Source organism: Anomaloglossus baeobatrachus, chromosome 2 (assembly GCF_048569485.1).
Source record: "Anomaloglossus baeobatrachus isolate aAnoBae1 chromosome 2, aAnoBae1.hap1, whole genome shotgun sequence".
Taxonomy (NCBI): Eukaryota; Metazoa; Chordata; class Amphibia; order Anura; family Aromobatidae; genus Anomaloglossus; species Anomaloglossus baeobatrachus.
Window position 1 is genome coordinate 758726633 of NC_134354.1, and position 23325 is coordinate 758749957.

At 46.0% G+C, this 23325-nt stretch overlaps 1 protein-coding gene across 1 annotated transcript in view; it reads right to left on the bottom strand.

Annotated features, from left to right (window-relative positions):
* The window catches only part of C2H11orf97 (chromosome 2 C11orf97 homolog), a 250799-nt gene that overhangs the window by 61741 nt on the left and 165733 nt on the right, over positions 1-23325 (bottom strand). Inside the window, exon 5 of the mRNA XM_075334677.1 lies at positions 12133-12177. Coding sequence (XP_075190792.1) covers positions 12133-12177 — 45 coding nt within the window. The remainder of the gene's footprint in view (positions 1-12132; positions 12178-23325) is intronic.

Here is a 23325-nt window from a genome sequence, read left to right on the forward strand (position 1 = left end):
AGATAGTTCTGATTTTCCTGGCTCCTGTTACGTCCTATTCTGTTTTGTGATTCCTGTGTGTTGACTTCTGCGTGTTTTCTGACTACCCTTCTGCCTACTGTTTTTGTACCTCGCTGCCCGATCCAGTTTTGACCTCTGCTACGTTTGCTGACTACGTCATTGCCTGCCGATTCTGTCCCTGTTCTGCTATTCCTGGTTTGACCCTGCCTGACTACTACTCTCTGACTGCAGCCTTCCACAGGTAGTGATATCCAGTTCCCTGTGTAATTCCAAATCCCTGTAGAGGGGTTAAAGGGTTTCAGGGTTCTGGGGGTCCTGTTTGGTGAGGGGCTTCCCTCTAGCCTGTCCATTACATCCCATCTGAGTCTGTGGATCCAGGCTGGCGTTACAGCAACAAGCCAGGACCAGTCTATAAGCTGTAATGAGGTTACAGACTACTTCACAAATTTGGTCCACCTCTTACAAGTATCTTAAAAAAAGCCTCTTTGAAAAAGCATCATTGGTGGGATCTCAGAAAATGATGATTTTTTTGGGGGGTCACTACCTCTGGGGTTGATTGGCATTTGCAGTCACAAAACAAGAGTAGAACTGTTCCCTTATTATGCTCCTATGAGATGGGCCTTAGGTCAGGTATACATTCTCTAGTAGAAATTAATCCCTGATTTTTTCCATTTCTAAGGGGGGATGAGGGTAAAGCCAACCTGCTGAATGACTTTTTTTCTACGGTTTTTATACAAGAAAATGCCATGGCAGATGACATGACCAGTGATACCATAAATTCACACTTGAATATTACCTGCTTAACCCAGCAGGAAGTACGCCGCCGCCTCGAAATCACTAAGGTTGACAAATCTCCGGGCCCGGATGGCATACACCCCAGAGTACTACAGGAATTGAGTTCTGTGATAGATAGACCATTATTTTTAATCTTCTCAGATTCCTTAATAACAGGGTCGGTACCGCAGGACTGGCGCATAGCAAATGTGGTGCCAATATTCAAAAAGGGGACAAAAACTGAGCCGGGAAATTATAGGCCGGTAAGTTTAACCTCTACGGTTGGTAAAATCCTTGAGGGTTTCTTGAGAGATGCTATATTGGAGTATCTCAAGAAAAATAACCTTATGACAGAGTATCAACATGGGTTTATGAGGGATCGATCCTGTCAAACTAATTTGATCAGCTTCTATGAAGAGGTAAGTTCAAGTCTGGACCAGGGAAATGCAGTGGATGTTGTGTATATGGACTTTTCAAAAGCTTTTGATACGGTGCCACACAAAAGGTTGGTACATAAAATGAGAATAATGGGGATAGGGGAAAATATGTGTAACTGGGTTAAAAACTGGCTAAGTGATAGGAAACAAAGGGTGGTTATTAATGGTACGTACTCGGACTGGGTCTCAGTTCATAGTGGGGTACCACAGGGGTCAGTATTGGGCCCACTTCTTTTCAACATATTTATAAATGACCTTGTTGGGGGCATGCGGAGTAGAATTTCAATATTTGCAGATGATACTAAACTCTGCAGGGTAATCAATACAGAGGAGGATAATTTTATATTACAGGGAGATTTATGTAAATTGGAGGATTGGGCTGAGAAGTGGCAATTGAAGTTTAATGTAGATAAATGTAAGGTCATGCACTTGGGTAGAGGAAATAACATTTATGATTATGTACTTAATCGTAGAACACTGGGTAAAACAGACACAGAAAAAGACTTGGGTGTATTGGTGGATGGTAAACTTCACTTTAGTGGACAGTGTCAGGCAGCTGCTGCCAGGGCTAATAAAATAATGGGATGTATTAAAAGAGGTATAAGTGTTCATGAAAAAAATATAGTTCTACCTCTGTACAAGTCACTAGTGCGACCACACTTAGAATACTGTGTACAATTCTGGTCACCGATATATAAGAAGGACATAGCTGAACTAGAGAGGGTGCAGAGAAGAGCCACCAAGATTATTAGAGGAATGGGTGGGCTGCAATACCAAGACAGGTTATTAAACTTGGGGTTATTTAGTTTGGAAAAACGAAGGCTTAGGGGGGATCTAATCACAATGTATAAATATATGAGGGGACAGTACAGAGACCTTTCCAAAGATCTTTTTACACCAAGGCCTGCGACTGGAACACGGGGGCATCCACTACGTCTTGAGGAAAGAAGGTTTAATCATAATCACAGACGAGGATTCTTTACTGTACGAGCAGTGAGACTATGGAACTCTCTGCCACATGATGTTGTAATGAGTGATTCACTACTAACATTTAAGCAGAGCCTGGACGCCTTTCTTGAAAAATGTAATATTACCAGTTATGTATATTAGATTTTATGACAGTGTATTGATCCAGGGAACTAGTCTGATTGCCGGATGTGGAGTCAGGAAGGAAATTTTTTCCCCATTGGAACTTGTTTGCCACATTGGGGTTTTTTTGCCTTCCTCTGGATCAACATGTTAGGCTACAGGTTGAACTAGATGGACTTAGAGTCTCCCTTCAACCTTAAAAACTATGATACTATGATACTATGATAAGCATCAGTAGAAAAGAATTACTGAAAACTCTAAATAAAAATCACATATAGTAATAGTCAAGGGCCAGTGAAAACGTGGCCAACTTATTAGTATGCAGGAAGTAAGCAATACAAGGTAATGACTTAATTGCAGCCGGCACAATGCACAGATGTGCTCTCTACCTGATGAAATTACCAGACTGAGACCCGTCCTATCTCTCCGCATCAATAATTCTCCAGATCAGCCCTCCACCAGCCAGATCAGCAGAACGTGATGCTGGAAACATTCTATGTTTAGACTGTTGAGTAGGATGCAAATTACAAGCCTCAGTCCCAGACTCATATCCTTTATGTAGATGAATAACGTAGATTGACATTATTAACGTAGCCATCATTGAATGGCCAGAGGTTGCCGGTTGTACAATTGGAATGTGTATGTACTGTGCTGTGACAAAAAACAAACATAATGACCTCCCTCAGTTTGGGCATAGAGTAAGTGTCACAACATGACTGAGGAATTCAAGGGATAGGGGCCCCTATGCTGTCCCTCATTCTAAGGGCCCTATGCTATCCCTAACCTCAGGGACATTCCTAATGGAGACGCCTGAGTTCCATTCCTGGCCCTGCTCCTTACCAGACCTAATCTGATCCCCCCCTCCTGCCAGGGAAGGACGGAGCAGGAGTGTTATGTTAACTACAGATCAAGACAGACAAGGGAAAAACAAAGCTCTAAGAACAAAGGATGGTATTGGCCCCTTTAAATATAACAAGCTAATTACAGAGGACAAAGAAAAGACTGAGATATTAAACAGGCACTTCTCATCCATCTGTATTCACCAAGGGACAGACTGTTCCAGGGATCATTCAACAAGTAAAAAATCAAAGTTCACCACTTGATATAGTTAATTCAGCACAAGACGCCTGCGTCTGAGTAAATTAAGCAATGACAAATCCCCCGGGCCACATGGCATTCATCCACATATATTGAGGGAATTGAGCTTAGTAATTGACAGACCACTGTATCTCATCTTCTTAGGGGTACTTTGCACACTACGACATCACAAGCCGATGCTTGCGATGCCGAGCGCGATAGTACCCGCCACCGTCGCAGCAGCAATATCTTGTGATTGCTGCCATAGCGAACATTATCGCTACGGCAGCTTCACATGCACTCACCTGCCCTGCGATGTCGCTCTGGCTAGCGAACCGCCTCCTTCCTAAGGGGGCGGGTCGTGCGGCGTCACAGCGACGTCACACGGCAGGCGGCCAATAGAAGCGGAGGGGCGGAGATGAGTGGGACGTAAACATCCCGCCCACCTCCGTCCTTCTGCATAGCCGGCGTGGGCCGTGGTGTCGCAGGTAAGGAGATGTTCCTCGCTCCTGCGGCTTCTCACACAGCGATATATGCTGCCGCAGGAACGAGGAACAACATCGTACCGTCGCTGCAGCTACATTATAGAAATGTCGGACCCTACACCGATGATACGATTACGACGCTTTTACGCTCGTTAATCATATCATAAAGGATTTACACACTACGATATCCACAGCGACGCCGGATGTGCGTCACTTTCGATTTGACCCCACCGACATCGCAAGTGACCTAATTGGTCACTATATTTATATTGTACACTGGTGGTGTGATTTTTTATATCTTAAATAAAGATTGTTATTTGGGAATAATTGAACTAAATCCCACCGACATCGCACCTGCGATATCGTAGTGTGCAAAGTACCCCTTAGACTCGCTTCTAACAGGGTTGATGCCTCAAGATTGGAGGATTGCTGATGTGGTACCGATATTTAAGAAAGGTAAGAGGGTGGATCCAGGCAACTACTGGGCATTCAGTCTTTTACCAGTAGTATGCAAAGTTTTTGAGGGCATTTAAAGGGATGACATGCAAAAATATATTGCAGAAAATAATATAATAACTGACAGGCAGCATGAATTCATGAAAGATAAGTCGTGCCTAACCAACATGCTGGGTTCTATGAGGGGGTAAGTGCAAATCCGGATATTGGTAATGCAGCTGATGTGCTTTATTTGGACTTTGCAAAGGCATTTGATATTGTACCACATAATAGCCTTCAGGGGGCTTTACACGCAGCAATATCGCTAGCGATATCGCTGGTGAAAGTATCCGCCCCCATCGGTTGTTCGTCACGGGCAAATCGCTGCCCGTGACGCACAATATTGTTAGGAGCCGTCACAAGGGACATACCTGCCTAGCGACGTCGCTGTGTCCGGCGAGCTGCCTCCTTTCTAAGGGGGCGGTTCGTGCGGCGTCACAGCGACGTCACTAAGCGGCCGCCCAATAGAAGCAGATGGGCGGAGATGAGCGGCCGTAACATCCCGCCCACCTCCTTCCTTACTCATTGCCGGCGGCTGCAGGTAAGCTGTAGTTCTTCGTTACCTAGGTGTCACACGTAGCGATGTGTGTTGCCTCGGGAGTGACGAACAACCTGCGAGCTCAACAATCAATGATTTTTTTTTTGTCTACGATGGACGATAAGGTGAGTATTTTCCATCGTTAACAGTCGCTCCTTGCTGTCACACGCAATGACGTCGCTAACGATGCCGGATGTGCGTCACGGAATCCGTGACCCCGGCAATATATAGTTAGATACGTCGTTGCGTGTAACGGGGCCTTTATTCTGAAGCTCCAGAAGCAAGGACTAGGGGAAACTATATGCAACTGGGTAAGGAATTGGCTAAAAGATCGGAAACAAAGTGTAGTCATAAATGGTATATTCTCTAAATTGGCTATAGTCAGCAGTGGGGTGCCGCAGGGATCTGTGCTAGTACCAATTCTTTTTATTCTCTAAATTAATGACCTTGTGGATGGGATTGATAGTAAAGTGTCAGTCTTTTCTGACAACACCAAACTATGTAGGATATTAAAAACTGACTTTGATAGTACAATATTACAAAAAGATCTGGATAAGATGTCAGAATGGGCAGATACTTGGCAAATGAGATTTAATGTTGATAAATGTAAAGTAATGCACCTAGGACGGAGTAATCCTATAACTGCGTATACATTAAATGGAAGTAAACTCGGGACTACAGAACAGGAGAAGGACTTGGTATTCTCATTACAAATAAGCTGAGCAGCAGCACTCAATGTCAAGCAGCAGCTGCAAAAGCAAACAAGATTCTAGGGTGTATAAAAAGAGAGATTAGATCCCGGGATCCAAAAGGAATAATGAGGGGAATAAGTATCCTATTGGAGCAAAAGAACTATTGAAAGGGGTAGCCTAGACTGAGAGTAACCCTTCTGGCTGTCCATAAAATATTTATAAAGGTTGGAGACAGAACAGTTTTTGTGCTAATCCTAAATCATGACAGCTGGCGATCTGGAGGTCATGGATGGCACTTATTGAGGTGCTTGTGATCCATTGGACGTATGGTCACTAGAGATGAAACTCAAATTCGTATTAAAATTTTAGAATTTGTCTCATGCAAATTGAGAGAATAGCCAGTGTGAACTCTATACATTTTAGAAGATTGCATTTGCCAAAAGAATCAAACGACCTCAGTCCGGTTTTCTCATAACGCCCCACAGTCAATCAGGGAAGGCAATCATAGCCTGCTGGAAATGAACCTACGCCCCGGTCTGAAGTCTTTTCCAGCCTCTAACAGGCTTTCCTCCAGGATTGCCTTATATTTAGCTCCATCTTCCCATCAACATAAATTACTAACTTGGTAACTTCTGGAGGCGATTAGTCAAAAAGGATTGTACTTAGGGGTATCACACTACAGGGGGCTGAATATAAAAGCACATCACAATTTTCAGGTTTATATTTTTAAATTTTTTAGAAAATCAGGTATTGTTTCTCTAACCCTTCAAAATACTTGTGTCATGCTAAGTACGGAGAATTACCAAGCGAATGGCAAAAGAGAAGGGAAGGGGAACCCACCCTGCGTCTAGGGAAAGGCGAGATGGAAAAGGGAACCCACCTTACATCTAGGGAAGGGGGAGATGGGAAGGGGAACCCACCTTACATCTAGGGAAGGGGGAGATGGGAAGGGGAACCCACCTTACATCTAGGAAAGGAGAGATGGAAAGGGGAACCCACCTTACATCTAGGGAAGGGGGAGATGGGAAGGGGAACCCACCTTACATCTAGGGAAGGGGGAGATGGGAAGGGGAACCCACCTTACATCTAGGAAAGGGGAGATGGAAAGGGGAACCCACCTTACATCTAGGGAAAGGGGAGATGGGAAGGGAAACCCACCTTACATCTAGGGAAGGGGGAGATGGGAAGGGGAACCCACCTTACATTTATGAAAGGGGGAGATGGAAAGGGGAACCCACCTTACATCTAGGGAAGGGGGAGATGGGAAGGGGAACCCACCTTACATCTAGGAAAGGGGAGATGGGAAGGGGCACCCTCCTTACATCTAGGGAAAGGGGAGATGGGAAGGGGAACCCACCTTACATTTATGAAAGGGGGAGATGGAAAGGGGAACCCACCTTACATCTAGGGAAGGGGGAGATGGTAAGGGGAACCCACCTTACATTTATGAAAGGGGGAGATGGAAAAGGGAACCCACCTTACATCTAGGGAAGGGGGAGATGGGAAGGGGAACCCACCTTACATCTAGGGAAGGGGGAGATGGGAAGGGGAACCCACCTTACATCTAGGAAAGGGGAGATGGAAAGGGGAACCCACCTTACATCTAGGGAAGGGGGAGATGGGAAGGGGAACCCACCTTACATCTAGGGAAGGGGGAGATGGGAAGGGGAACCCACCTTACATCTAGGAAAGGGGAGATGGGAAGGGGAACCCACCTTACATCTAGGGAAAGGGGAGATGGGAAGGGGAACCCACCTTACATCTAGGGAACGGGGAGATGGGAAGGGGAACCCACCTTACATTTATGAAAGGGGGAGATGGAAAGGGAACCCACCTTACATCTAGGGAAGGGGGAGATGGGAAGGGGAACCCACCTTACATCTAGGGAAGGGGGAGACGGGAAGGGGAACCCACCTTACATCTAGGAAAGGGGAGATGGAAAGGGGAACCCACCTTACATTTATGAAAGGGGGAGATGGAAAGGGGAACCCACCTTACATCTAAGGAAGGGGAAGATGGGAAGGGGAACCCACCTTACATCTAGGAAAGGGGAGATGGAAAGGGGAACCCACCTTACATCTAAGGAAGGGGGAGATGGGAAGGGGAACCCACCTTACATCTAAGGAAGGGGGAGATGGAAAAGGGAACCCACCTTACATCTAGGGAAGGGGGAGATGGGAAGGGGAACCCACCTTACATCTAGGGAAGGGGGAGATGGGAAGGGGAACCCACCTTACATCTAGGAAAGGGGAGATGGAAAGGGGAACCCACCTTACATCTAGGGAAGGGGGAGATGGGAAGGGGAACCCACCTTACATCTAGGGAAGGGGGAGATGGGAAGGGGAACCCACCTTACATCTAGGAAAGGGGAGATGGGAAGGGGAACCCACCTTACATCTAGGGAAAGGGGAGATGGGAAGGGGAACCCACCTTACATCTAGGGAACGGGGAGATGGGAAGGGGAACCCACCTTACATTTATGAAAGGGGGAGATGGAAAGGGAACCCACCTTACATCTAGGGAAGGGGGAGATGGGAAGGGGAACCCACCTTACATCTAGGGAAGGGGGAGACGGGAAGGGGAACCCACCTTACATCTAGGAAAGGGGAGATGGAAAGGGGAACCCACCTTACATCTAGGGAAGGGGGAGATGGGAAGGGGAACCCACCTTACATCTAGGAAAGGGGAGATGGAAAGGGGAACCCACCATACATCTAGGGAAAGGGGAGATGGGAAGGGCAACCGACCTTACATCTAGGGAAAGGGGAGATGGGAAGGGGAACCCACCTTACATTTATGAAAGGGGGAGATGGAAAGGGGAACCCACCTTACATCTAGGGAAGGGGGAGATGGTAAGGGGAACCCACCTTACATCTAGGAAAGGGGGAGATGGAAAAGGGAACCCACCTTACATTTATGAAAGGGGGAGATGGAAAGGGGAACCCACCTTACATCTAAGGAAGGGGAAGATGGGAAGGGGAACCCACCTCACATCTAGGAAAGGGGAGATGGAAAGGGGAACCCACCTTACATCTAAGGAAGGGGGAGATGGGAAGGGGAACCCACCTTACATCTAGGAAAGGGGAGATGGGAAGGGGCACCCACCTTACATCTAGGGAAAGGGGAGATGGGAAGGGGAACCCACCTTACATTTATGAAAGGGGGAGATGGAAAGGGGAACCCACCTTACATCTAAGGAAGGGGGAGATGGGAAGGGGAACCCACCTTACATCTAGGGAAGGGGGAGATGGAAAAGGGAACCCACCTTACATCTAGGGAAGGGGGAGATGGGAAGGGGAACCCACCTTACATCTAGGGAAGGGGGAGATGGGAAGGGGAACCCACCTTACATCTAGGAAAGGGGAGATGGAAAGGGGAACCCACCTTACATCTAGGGAAGGGGGAGATGGGAAGGGGAACCCACCTTACATCTAGGGAAGGGGGAGATGGGAAGGGGAACCCACCTTACATCTAGGAAAGGAGAGATGGAAAGGGGAACCCACCTTACATCTAGGGAAAGGGGAGATGGGAAGGGGAACCCACCTTACATCTAGGGAAGGGGGAGATGGGAAGGGGAACCCACCTTACATTTATGAAAGGGGGAGATGGAAAGGGGAACCCACCTTACATCTAGGAAAGGGGGAGATGGAAAAGGGAACCCACCTTACATTTATGAAAGGGGGAGATGGAAAGGGGAACCCACCTTACATCTAAGGAAGGGAAGATGGGAAGGGGAACCCACCTTACATCTAGGAAAGGGGAGATGGAAAGGGGAACCCACCTTACATCTAAGGAAGGGGGAGATGGGAAGGGGAACCCACCTTACATCTAGGGAAGGGGGAGATGGAAAAGGGAACCCACCTTACATCTAGGGAAGGGGGAGATGGGAAGGGGAACCCACCTTATGTGTCGCCCTGGGCAAGCCAGGGGACACAGATAACAACACCACTACACCCCACACTCCAGGTAGGCACACCTGCTAACCAGAAACCCTTGTTGCCTTCCTCCAAGAGTCTGTTGATGCACACCAGGGGGTGGGCCAGGCGGTTGGCTCCGCCCACCAAGGAGCTCACAACTCTGGAGGCAGGAAGTAACCAGGCAGAAAGCTCAGGGAGGAGCATGAGTCCAGTCAGGGACATGAACGAGTGAACAGCAGATTAGCCCAGGCAGGGCTTGAGTAAACGTCGAGATTAGCCCAGGCAGGGGCTAGAGGAAACAACCAGAAGTGAAAGTGAAGGAAAGGAAAGTGGAAAAGGAGGAAAGCAAGAAGTGGAGAGAGCGCAGAGAGTGCGCAGAGCCTGAGAGCCCAGCTGTGTGTAGGGCTAGAACAGCAAGGTCAGCGACGGCGGTGACTGTCCGGAGGGGGACCGTTTGGAAGTTCCTGGAAGGACCCCGTTGGCTGTGTGCCCGGTGGTCTGGAGCAGTGTTCCGAAGGACAGTCAGCACCAGGGCAGGGGCCTCTCGGACCCCGGCAAGGCTAGGAGTCGCCCAATTTGCCGAATCCGTCAGTGAAGGGGATGCAGATCCCCCAGCAACAAAGTCCCGATTGACGGCAACAGCCCGACCATTACCGGGGAGACACCGCCACCGCCAAGGCACCAGTTTCCCCAGGGCCAGCGCCTGCGGGCAAAGTGTAGAGCTCCTCCGGCCCAGATTGCAGTCGGGGAGCGGGTAACCGGAGGGAATCCACCGCTACCATCAGTCAAACAGGTGCAAGGAAGAGAGACGTCACCGTCACCTACCGGGAGTGCAGGTGCAACCGTCTGTGGGACCGTCCTACCAGCCGTTGGTTTACCGTACAAACTGTGTCCGTGTCTCAGGCTGAGTGAGTACCACAGTGCCGCAAGGCACAGCGCTGCCCCCGCGTCCCTGCGCCCTCCAGGCCCTACACTTCACATCTCTTCACCGGGCCCCGGGATCACCAACCCCTACCCACGGAGGGGCAACACAACACCTAGCTGCTCCAATCACCATCCCCGGGACCCCCACACTGAGCAGCGGTGGTGCCGTCACCGCAACCGTGGGTGGCGTCACGAACTATAATCCCAACAAACACCCCCCTTTCACTCACGGGCGAGGAGTGCCGCTCGAGAAACCCCGGGTTCCGGCCCACGGCTCGAGCCACCACTGAGCAGCTGCCGGACCCGAGCAGAAGGGGTGAGCGCGGTGTGCTGACACCCTCCTCCCCGCCCGCGACACTTACATCTAGGGAAGGGGGAGATGGGAAGGGGAACCCACCTTACATCTAGGAAAGGGGAGATGGAAAGGGGAACCCACCTTACATCTAAGGAAGGGAGAGATGGAAAGGGGAACCCACCTTACATCTATGAAAGGCGGAGATGGAAAGTGGAACCCACCTTATATCTAGGGAAGGGGCAGATGGGAAGGGGAACCCACCTTACATCTATGAAAGGGGGAGATGGAAAGTGGAACCCACCTTACATCTAAGGAAGGGGGAGATGGGAAGAGGAACCCACCCTGCATCTAGGGAATGGGGAGATGGGAAGGGGAACCCACCTTGCATCCAGCGAAGGGGGAGATGGGAAGAGGAACCCACCTTGCGTCTAGGGAAGGGGGAGATGGGAAAAGGAATCCACCTTGCATCTAGGGAAAGGGGAGATGGGAAGAGGAACCCACCTTGCATCTAGGGAAGGGGGAGATGGTGACCCCTGACCAAATTTACCGCTGGTCCCTGGGATCCCTCACCACCCTAGACAGGATCTGCACCGAGCTGGATACCTGACCCTAGGTATCCCTAGTGCTGAGCCCTAAATAGGGAATGGCTGGGATGAGCTCTTTGTCAACCCCACTAAATACTAAAGAAGAAATAAAGATGACACACGGGGAAAATGCAAGAACTACTTATCTACAGGTAACTCAGGTAGAAGTTCAGCAAAGTTGCAGCAACAATACTACAGATGAGAGCAAGCCACATGTTTGCAACCGAAGCTTGATTGAGCTGAATAATATCACCAGCACCAGTCCAGGGAAGATGGGCGTATTTAAACACCAAGGGAATACCGATAATTAGCAGCTGGATGGAAAGAGAGCTACTGTTGGGTCCTAAAGGGAGAGAGATGAAAACCCAACAGGAAAGTTACCTATTACAATGAATACTGAGAGCAGGAACAATAGAAAGTCAGGGAGCATTCTGTGCAGCCAAACACTGTGACCTTCTATTGCCAGAAACCACATGACTGTCTGACACCCGTGACAGCTTTCTACTTTGTGTTGGTATATCACATAAATTCCCAATAACTACTTTTATATTTGTGGGTGTACTGTGAATAGAAGTGGAAAATTTCATGGGGTATGAATACTTTCTCAAGGCATTATAAGACCACTTTAATCTTTTATTATAAATTGAAATGTAAATAGCTAAACCAAATTCTCTCTTTAAGCGGCTTCTCTGCAGTTTACCTGTAATTACGGCTCTGGTTGTGTACGGTGAGCATACTGAAATTGTTGATTTTTTATATATTTTTTTTTTTTTCAATTAAGGAAAAATAAAGAAAACCCGCCTTCTCCTCGCAGATAATACGTACCTGTCATCTTGTGCTTTGCGCTGTTGTTTGAAACTGATGGATAAACTGAAAAAGAAAAAAAATAAATGGTTCAGTACAGGTTATTGTGCATTCATTTCATGATCTGCATATATTTGTGGATATTTTTTTTGCAATGTACGTTTTTGTATTAAAGTGTTTCTCCTGATATATAAAAAATATATGTCAACACGACCCCCGAGGAGCTGTTTATTATATGTTCTACAATTTTTCTATGCTTTGTTCTGGGAAAATTGGGTAACAATCAATGTGGCCACAATTTAAGACTCTCGAGAGGGTTGTCTGGATGGCAAAACTACCTTGTTGCTTAGAGATGATGGCGTTGATGTGCCTACTAGCAAATTTGTTATTGTTGAGTTTCACCATTAGGCTATACTTAATAGGGTGTATTACACTTTTAATATGGACCTTTTTGGTTGTACTGCGCAAAAAGAATCATTAAGACCCCCTCCACCTCCCCCGTCTAATATGGCATATGATGAGAATAAGAACATATGGTGCATTTTGCTTTCTTTCTAAATGTATACTGAGTATTGAGCACGATAGATCAAGAATGTATACATTTCACATTTATCCCATAAATAAACCTAATAGTTTACATATCACGACATTTTGCAGAGACGCCTCATGTGACCCAGGGAGCTTCGTAGAGTATGTTTTAACAGGAAAATTTAACCCCACGCTTTATAATAATAATAATATTTATTCATTTATACAGCGCTATTAATTCCATAGCGCTTTACATACATTGGCAACACTGTCCCCATTGGGGCTCACAATCTAAATTCCCTATCAGCATGTCTTTGGAGTGTGGGAGGAAACCGGAGAACCCAGAGGAAACCCACACAAACACGGGGAGAACATACAAACTCCTTGCAGATGTTGTCCTTAATGGTACTAGAACCCAGGACCCCAGCGCTACAGTTACTCTCTAAAAAAATGTCTGCATTAAAGTAAATGGAGCCTGGAACTACTGGGTTTAATAGCAGCTGTGATTGGTTGCTATAGGAACAAAAGACATTGTTCATAAAAGAAGATTATATGTGAGGTAATATGATTTCGGTGAGGAGAAGGATAGAGAGAGACAGAAAGACAGACAGAGAGAGACAGACAGAGACAGACAGGGAAAGAGACAGATAGATAGAGACAGAGAGACAGACAGACGGTGAAAAAGACAGACCGAGACAGACAGAGGCAGACGGGGAAAGAAACCGACGGGGAAAGAGACAGACAGAGACAGGCAGACAGGGAAAGAGACAGACAGAAAAAGACACAAACAGGGAAAGAGACAGGAAAAGAGATGGGGAGACAGATGTGGAAAGAGACAGACCTGAAAAGAGACAGACCTGAAAAGAGACAGACCTGGAAAGAGACAGACCCGGAAAGACAGACAAAGAAACAGACAAAAACAGACTGGGAAAGAGACAGTCGGGGAAAGAGACAGACGGTGGAAGAGACAGACGGGGAAAGAGACAGACAAAAACAGACGGGGCAAGAGACAGACGGGGCAAGAGACAGACGGGGCAAGAGACAGACAGACAAAGACATAGAGACAGATAGACTGATACAAAGACAGACAGAGAGATAGAAACAGACAGTCAGAGACAAACACAGACAGATAAGGAAAGAGACAGACAGACAGCGACACACAGACAGAGACTGGGAAAGAGACAGACAGACAGTTACTATCTCGGGCAATGCCTGAGTACTACAGCTAGTATATATATATATATATATATATATATATATATATAAAACACTGCAATACTGAGCACAAATAATGGTACTCTATAGTGTATGGATATCATTACCGCAAAATATTTTTTCTTAATAATGCGGTCATATACTGTAAATGAATGAATAATACCACAATACTATACACATACTGGAATACTGTACACAAAAATATTCTATACTGTATATATACAAAATAAACATTAAATATTTTATTTAAATAATACCTCCATATATTGTATATAAAGAACACCGCAATACGGAACATATAAACAATGGCAATCTATAGTGTAGGTATAAAAATACCACTATTTTATTTAAATAATACCTCCATATATTGTATATAAATAACACCGCAATACTGATTACATAACCAATGGCAATCTATAGTGTACGTATTACATTACTACAAAATAGTTTTTCTAAATAATGCTACCATATTTTGTATATGTAAATAATACCACAATACAATGTACATCAAGAACATAATTCTATGCTGTTTGTCTAATAATACCACTATTTATCTAAATAATGTTGCCATATATTGCATATTTAGATAATACCACAATACTATGCACATCAATAATGTCATTCTATGCTGTGTCTAAAAATACCACTATTTTAATCTAAATAATGCCGCCATTACCTGTATATTTAAATAATACCACAATACTATGCACATCAATAATGTCATTCTATGCTGTATGTCTAAAAATACTCAAAAACTATTTTATCTAAATAATGCCACCATATACTGTATATGTAAATAATACCACAATACTATGCACATCAATAATGTTGTATACTATACGTATAAAAACACCACTAAATATTTTATCTAAATTATGCCGCCATATATTGTATATAAATAATACTGAAATAATGTACATATAAACAATACAATGCCTTGAAAAAGTATTCATTCCTAATGAACGTTTCCACATTTTTTCACGTTTCACCCTCAGTAAGAAACTTGCAATTACCAACATCATATCGTATTTTTCCTTTCATAAGAAGTACTGAATTATAAGACAAACCACAAATTTAGAGAAAAAAAATAGGGCTGTCTTCTAATCCAGTGATGTCTTACCGGTGGGCAGTAATAGTGGTGGAGCAAGGGTCATAGGAGGCAGGGGAAGTCGTGGATCAGGGCAGTGGGACAGTGGTGGAGAGTAGGTCACAGGAGGCAGGGGCAGTCGTGGAGCAGGGTGGTGCGGTAGCTGTGGTGGAGCGGGGGTCACAGGAGGCAGGGGAAGTCGTGGAGCAGGGTGGTGTGGTAGCTGTGGTGGAGCGGGGGTCACAGGAGGCAGGGGCGGTCGTGGAGCAGGGTGGTGCGGTAGCTGTGGTGGAGCGGGGGTCACAGGAGGCAGGGGTGGTCGTGGAGCAGGGTGGTGCGGTAGCTGTGGTGGAGCGGGGGTCACAGGAGGCAGGGGAAGTCGTGGAGCAGGGTGGCGCGGTAGCTCTGGTGGAGCGGGGGTCACAGGAGGCAGGGGCGGTCGTGGAGCAGGGTGGTGCGGTAGCTGTGGTGGAGCGGGGGTCACAGGAGGCAGAGGCGGTCGTGGAGTAGGGTGGTGCGGTAACTGTGGTGGAGCGGGGGTCACAGGAGGCAGGGGAAGTCGTGGAGCAGGGTGGTGCAGCAGCAGTGGTGGAGCGGGGATCACAGGAGGTAGGGGTGGTCATGGAGCAGGGTGGTGCGGCAGCGTTGGTGGAGCAGGGCTCACAGGATCCACAGAGGCGGTCGTGGAGCAGGGTGGTGCAGCAGCAGTGGTGGAGCGGGGATTACAGGAGGTAGGGGTGGTCATGGAGCAGGGTGGTGCGGCAGCGTTGGTGGAGCAGGGCTCACAGGAGGCACAGAGGCGGTCGTGGAGCAGGGAGGTGCAGCAGCGGTGTCCCAAATGCTTGCTGGTGCTGTGCGGCAGAGAGAACATCCAGGAACTGTCAGCGGTGCAAGCTTCAATGAAATGGCGCCTGGAGTCAGCCCGTGCGCAGTTTGAGTTATAGGCTTAAAGACAAGCCGAGATCTCATCTGCAACCGCGCCACCTCCAGGCATCATTTCCTTAAGTATGCTGCTGGGACATCAATGAACCGAAGGCGGCACGTACACAAATGAGATCTTTAGCCGAGAGCTTCATTTGCGCACGTGCCTACTCAAGCGCCGTTATATGAAGCCCGCACCACTGACGTCTTCAGGATGGCCCCTGGTTTACCGCCCAGTGCCTCACAGAGCAGCGCTACCCGCCGCTCGCAGCACACAACCCGCAGCATAACCCCTGCCTCCTGTCACCATTCTCCACCACCCCCTGGTCAGCTACATTCGGATTATAAAACATACCCCTCATTTTCCTCCCAAATTTTTGGGAGGAAGAGTGCGTCTTATAATCTGAAAAATAAGGTAATTTCTTTCACTAAGGACAACATCTGCAAGGAGTTTGTATGTTCTCCCCGTGTTTGCGTGGGTTTCCTCCGGGTTCTCCGGTTTCCTCTCATACTCCAAAAACATACTGATAGGGAATTTAGATTGTGAGCCCCAATGGGGACAGTGTTGCCAATGTATGTAAAGCACTGTGGAATTAATAGCGCTATATAAATGAATAAATATTATTATTTTTATTTCAGCTAACAAAAATTTCCTAGCGAAAAATGCACAAGACCGCTGCTTTGGAACCTTGAGAAAATAGGGCCCCTACCCCAGACCTCTGAAGCATCCACCTCCACAATGAACAGTTCCTGGAGATCAGGAGTGGACACAAAACACTCTTTCAATTTCTTAAAAGCCCCATCAGCATCCAGAGACCAAACCTTAAGATCCAACGCCCATACGTTTGAAGTCAGTAAAAAGTTTGATGATCTGAGAAAACCCCTTAACTTTCTATATTAATTAACGAATTAAAGAAAACTTTGAAGCACTTTGGGGTGACAAGGGTGAACCCAATCAATTATGGCCTGCACCATCCCAGGATCCATCTTTCTGCTGATAAAATGAACCCCAAGAAGGAAATTTTCTGAACAGAAAAAGTACATTTCTCCAATTTAGCAAACAAAGAATTCCCTCGGAACCTTTGTAATCCAAAACGGTTATGTTCGTATTGAGAATCGAAATTAGACAAAAAAAATTAGGATATTATCAAGGTTAAATCCCAATAACTCTTCCACTGCAGTCAGAAAAGATATAGTTCATAAAGTTTTGAAATACTGCTGGTGCATTGGTAAATCCGGAAAGACATGACAAGATTTTCAAATAGGCCCTTAGACATTAAAAACACCATCCTCCGCTCATCACCCTTCCAGATGTGTATCAAATTATAAGCCCCTCTAAGATCAAGTTTAGAAAACCGTTTAGCCCCCATTAGCTCATTACACTGTGTGCAGAATTATTAGGCAAATGAGTATTTTGATCACATGATACTTTTTATACATGTTGTCCTACTCCAAGCTGTATAGGCTGAGAGCCAACTACCAATTAAGTAAATCAGGTGATGTGCATCTCTGTAATGAGGAGGGGTGCGGTGTAATGACATCAACACCCTATATAAGGGGTGCTTAATTATTAGGCAACTTCCTTTCCTTCGGCAAAATGGGTCAGAAGAGAGATTTGACGGGCTCTGAAAAGTCCAAAATTATGAGATGTCCTGCAGAGGGATGCAGCAGTCTTGAAATTGCCAAACTTTTGAAGCGTGATCACCGAATAATCATGGCAAATAGCCAACAGGGTCGCAAGAAGCGCGTTGGGCAAAAAAGACGCAAAATAACTGCCCATGAATTGAGGAAAATCAAGCGTGAAGCTGCCAAGATTGAGAACATAGTTGTTGATCAATAATGAAAAAAATCCTCTAAAATACAACTTGCCTAATAATTCTGCACACGGTGTATATAGGTCGGGGATGAATGAAAGTAACTGTAATATTTTGTTTAGTTCACGGAAATTGAGGCAAGAACGGAGACCACCATCTTTCTTATTAACAAAGAAAATCCCAGCAGCTACAGGCGAGGATTAGGGACGGATATGACCTTTCCATAAACTTTTGTTCACGTGACCTTTCACTCAGGTCCAGAGAAATTGTACAGGTGAGCTTTAGGCACCGTCATAAGGACAATGGTAAGGTCATATCTCTGCCTCTTTTTCTGAAAACACGTCTCAAGTCTTTGAGGAACCCTAGAAGACTCTCCAGATTAGGAGAGCAAATTTGTACAGAATTAAAATATCTCTTATGACAATCGAGGCTTAATTTAAGAATATAATTCCGACCTCAATTGATAATAGGGTTGAGAATAAGCAGCCATAGGAGCCCCAATACCAATCCAGCAGATAATTTATCCAAAACAAAGCAGGAGATGGACTCGACAAGATTTTGAAGTAACAGTATCCTTTCAATGGCAAAAATATGATTGGGTTTTTCTAAACTGTCACTACTCCTAATTTCAGAACCAGTTCAGAATCAGTAAAGTTGGCTGCAGATCCGCAGTCAATGAAAGCCAACACTGATAATAACTGGTTCCATGAATAAGGTGTCTTTTTGCCGAAACGCGTAGGATTATCCTCCCCTCTCTGTATCATGGTGGTTTACATTTAGCTCCATACTTGTTTTTAATGATTCTTCAATAAAGACTTTTTTTTAAGTTACTCACCTGTACCTTTCGTGGATGCTGGAGACCTTCCTCTTTTTCTTCACTGCAAGGTTCTTGAAAAATAGTTCCATGTTTAGGAGTACTTTATCTGAGGAGTAAAAAGGTACTTAAAAGTCTGGATGACCCCCTTGAAAATCATCCAGACTTAGGTGTTTCCCGACGACTTGATTGAGGTCGTATCGACCGTAACACCCTGCCGCTCACCATGCCTCTCCTGTAGTGAATGTCATCCGAGTGGGTGCTGGTGTGGAGCTCCCTCAGGTGACCAGGAATGGTAATGAAGCTGAGTCTGTATCTGTGACTCAAAGTTATGGACTTAATTAGGAATCCAGGAAGTCCTATTGCAGATCAGCCTAGTGTATTTAGGAGAGCAGTTTCTGCCTGGCGGCCGCTGGTGATGCATATTTCCTGCTGCTTCTGAAGATGGCTGGGAGTTTTCCCTTCAGTTTCTCCCATTTACTAAGTTTACTAGTTTCTGTGCTTAATTGCTGGAATTGCACTTAAGGGTGTTTCTGCATATTCCATTTTGTTCTGTGTTTTGGTTTCTTGTTTGTGAGGATCTGTCTGGGCAGTTCTTCCAGCAAGAAAAGGAGCTTGCTCCCTGTTCATGTTTGGATTATTTGCACTTTAGAATACTATTTGTTCTGTGATTTTGTTTCGTCCCATTATATCTGCAGTTCTGTTTACAGTGTCTGGTACAAGAGTACTTGATATAGTGGGGGAGAAACCGTGTGGTCTTAGGATTTTTTTTCTATCAGGAGTTTGGTATTTTTGCAGGGTTTTTTTGCTGGCTACAATCAGATATCTTTCCTGTCCTGTTGTATCTAGTAAGTCGGGCCTCACCTTTTCTAATCTATATTTTCTGTGTATTGTGTTTTCTTACATCACTGTCGTTGCATGTTGGGGGCTTACTATTTCTAAGGGGACTGCTCCGAGGCAAATTAGAATTCCTGATTTCTATCTTTGAGGTGTAGCAAGTTTCTCCGGCAGTGACAAGGTGTCTAAGTGTGTTAGTAACATCCCACTGCTACTTCTAGTGTTGTCCGATAGATAGTGGATTGCGGTCAGCTTAGTTTCCAACTACTCTTGTGGTTTTGTTTTTTCCTGATCAATGGGATTTTTTGTGATTGTCCACGATTACCAGTTCATAACACTCTCCTCTCACTGGATGATGTCCCCCTCCAACGAACAAGGTGGAGTATGAAGAGCCAGAGCATCCTTAAGTGTTTTGGAAACACCTCTGTGGAACTGTCACGTGAAGGCTGCATCAGTCCATAGAACGTCAGAGGACCATTGCCAAAACTTGGAACTATAATCCTTCAAACTAAAATCCCCATCCGTGCAACCTCCCTGTGTCAGGTTTTTGATCCTTGCCTCAAAAACCTAGATCCTAAGGCATCAATAAAGGCATCAATAGCAGACTATTCTGAGGCTTGTGAGGACAAAGAAAATCTTGGTGACAATGTTATGGTCAAGAAACTCACAACAGAACTGTGGAAGAGACCAGAAGAAGAGTGGACTAAAGCTACACCAGAGCAGTGTGAGAGACTAGTGATGTCCTGTGGCTCCAGATGTGCTGAAGTCCAGCAACGCCCGGTACACATCCTACTGATTGATGACTGTTATCCATGGAATCCAGCACTTCTGTCAGCTTTGCCTCTTGATGTCGCCCACATGGGGGGTTGGTAAGGGGAAAGTGAGGAAAGTGACAGTTGAGCTTGAGGTGTGGAGAGTGAAAGGAGAGGTGGTGGAGTGGTGACTCTCGTGAGGAGAGGTCACGGAGCAGAGCTCCTGTGTACTAGGTGGCAGACGTTGGTCTGGGCCTGGTAGGAGCTGGAATTAAATCTATGCAAAAAGAACTAATAACCTTATTATCACGTTTCATTGGTCGGATTTACTGACATCGATCTCAGTCGTATTATTCTTATCAATGTATTCATGGGAAAACCTCCGTGTACAGCAGCTGAGTCACCGAGAATACAGGAACCAGTAGGATGATTGTCACATAATCACCTGCAAACAGCTGAATAAATAGTGGCCTTTGTGACAATTACTGATTACTACTAATCTATCATACTAAAGCTATATGTATAGAAAGATTTGCATACTCGTATCTAAACAGAGTTACATATGTCTGCTTCCAATGGTGTAATTAAAAAAATACCTGGCCGCCAAGCAAAACGTTTATACCGTGTGCAGAATTATTAGGCAAGTTGTATTTTAGAGGATTTTTTTTATTATTGATCAACAACTATGTTCTCAATCAACCCAAAAGACTCAAATATCAAAGCTTAATATTTTTGGAAGTTGGAGTGGGGTTTTTTGGATTTGGCTATCTTAGGAGGATATCTGTTTGTGCAGGTAACTATTACTGTGCAGAATTATTAGGCAACTTAATAAAAACCAAATATATTCCCATCTCACTTGTTTATTTTCACCAGGTAAACCAATATAATTGCACAAAATTTAGAAATAAACATTTCTGACATGCAAAAACAAAACCCAAAAATTAGTGACCAATATAGCCACCTTTCTTCATGATGACACTCAGCAGCCGACCATCCATAGATTCTGTCAGTTGCTTGATCTGTTTATGATCAACATTGCGTGCAGCAGCCACCACAGCCTCCAGACACTGTTCCGAGAGGTGTACTGTTTTCCCTCCCTGTAGACCTTACATTTTATGAGGGACCACAGGTTTTCTATGGGGTTCAGATCAGGTGAACAAGGGGCCATGTCATTATTTCTTCATCTTTTAAACCTTTACTGGTCAGCCACGCTGTGGAGTAGTTGGATGCATGTGATGGAGCATTGTCCTGCATGAAAATCATGTTTTTCTTGAACGATACCGACTTCTTCCTGTACCACTGCTTGAAGAAGTTGTCTTCCAGAAACTGGCAGTAGGTCTGGGAGTTGAGCTTCACTCCATCCTCAACCCGAAAAGGTCCCACAAGTTCAGCCCATACCAGTACCCCACCTCCACCTTGCTGGCATCTGAGTCGGAGTGGAGCTCTCTGCCCTTTACTGATCCAGCATCTGGCCCATCAAAAGTCACTCTCATTTCATCAGTCCATAAAACCTTTGAACAATCAGTCTTAAGATATTTCTTGGCCCAGGCTTGATGTTTTATTTTATATTTCTTGTTCAAAGGTGGTGGTTTTTCAGCCTTCCTTACCTAGGCCATGTCCCTGAGTATGGCTCACCATGTGCTTTTTGATACTCCAGTAACGTTGCAGCTCTGAAATATGGCCATACTGGTGGCAAATGGCATCTTGACAGCTTCACGCTTGATTTTCCTCAATTCATGGGCATTTATTTTGCGCCTTTTTTGCCCAACACGCTTCTTGCGACCCTGTTGGCTATTTGCCATGAAACGCTTGATTGTTCGGTGATCACGCTTCAAACGTTTGGCAATTTCAAGACTGCTGCATTCCTCTGCAAGACATCTCACAATTTTGGACTTTTCAGAGCCCGTCAAATCTCTCTTCTGACCCATTTTGCCAAAGGAAAGGAAGATGCCTAATAATTAAGCACACCTTATATAGGGTGTTGATGTCATTACACCGCACCCCTCCTCATTACAGAGAGGCACATCACCTGATTTACTTAATTGGTAGTTGGCTCTCAGCCTATACAGCTTGGAGTAGGACGACATGTATAAAAATTATCATGTGATCAAAATACTCATTTGCCTAATAATTCTGCACACAGTGTAGTTTCTTAAACTCCGATATATGTGTGGCGCCACTGAGACTCTGGTCACCACAGGGCACTACACCTCATTTAATGTGTGGTATCCATCTAAGGTAAGAGGGGGTTAACCATCAGTGTCACCATATTTCATCTCACATATAGTCAGGTGCCTTTCCACTGGGAAGCTGTCTTGGGGCAGACGGGTGGGTGGCCATATAGAGTCATGGAACTTTCCAGTCGCTAGGCAACCACCAGGGGGCGGGCACCATTGGGGTAGAGGTAGGCGCAACGCACTCACACAGAGCAGACAAGGCGGAATCATAGTTCTGACATGACACTTCTGGAACTTTTGGGACTTCACTAGGCCCGGGGCTTGGAGCGGGAGCTCAGTCCGAGTTCCTAAATGCTGAGGGGGACATCCTAGGCAAAGGACACTCACTCTCTCTTCAAACACCGGTGGTGGCCCCTTACTTGCTTGGATTGACCGAAGCCCACGACGGCAGAGACCACCACCTGGGTGCAGCTTTAAATCAGTGAGTAAAATAACCTGGAACCGCAGTTGCTGACTTAGACTCTGATTAGCGACGCCATCGCCCCGCGCTCTGGTGCTTCCAAGGGACTGCCAACTCTCATCATCCACCCGGGGCCTGCTTCGCCTGTGGGAGCCACACTATCCCAGCTGCCATAACACCTGCCCCAGCGAGGATTTCTGCAGCGGCGGTTACTCACTTGCTGCATACCACATGTGGCGTCACGACAAACTTTCCCAATCACTCCGCTTTCCCTTCCTTTTACTGCACGCCTCGGGGTAACGGAACCGGGCAAGGCCACCCGTGACATCGCCTCACCCGACCCGCAATAGCCCGGCAACGAGTAGGTTAACCATTTGCCCTGTGGGACGCTGCATATGCATGACCCATATCTGTCGTCATCCCAGATACAGTATGCCGGGTCTGTCCCGGTATCCGACCTCGGCTCTGTTCTTTGACTTTAGCTTGTTTTCTCCTCGATTCAGATGTGACATCCCGGCATAGACCCTGAGTGATTGACTATCCCTGCTCTCGTGTTAGCGACCTCCAGTGGGTTTCTGTCTTACTGCACTCAGGAGTTCTCTTTCTACC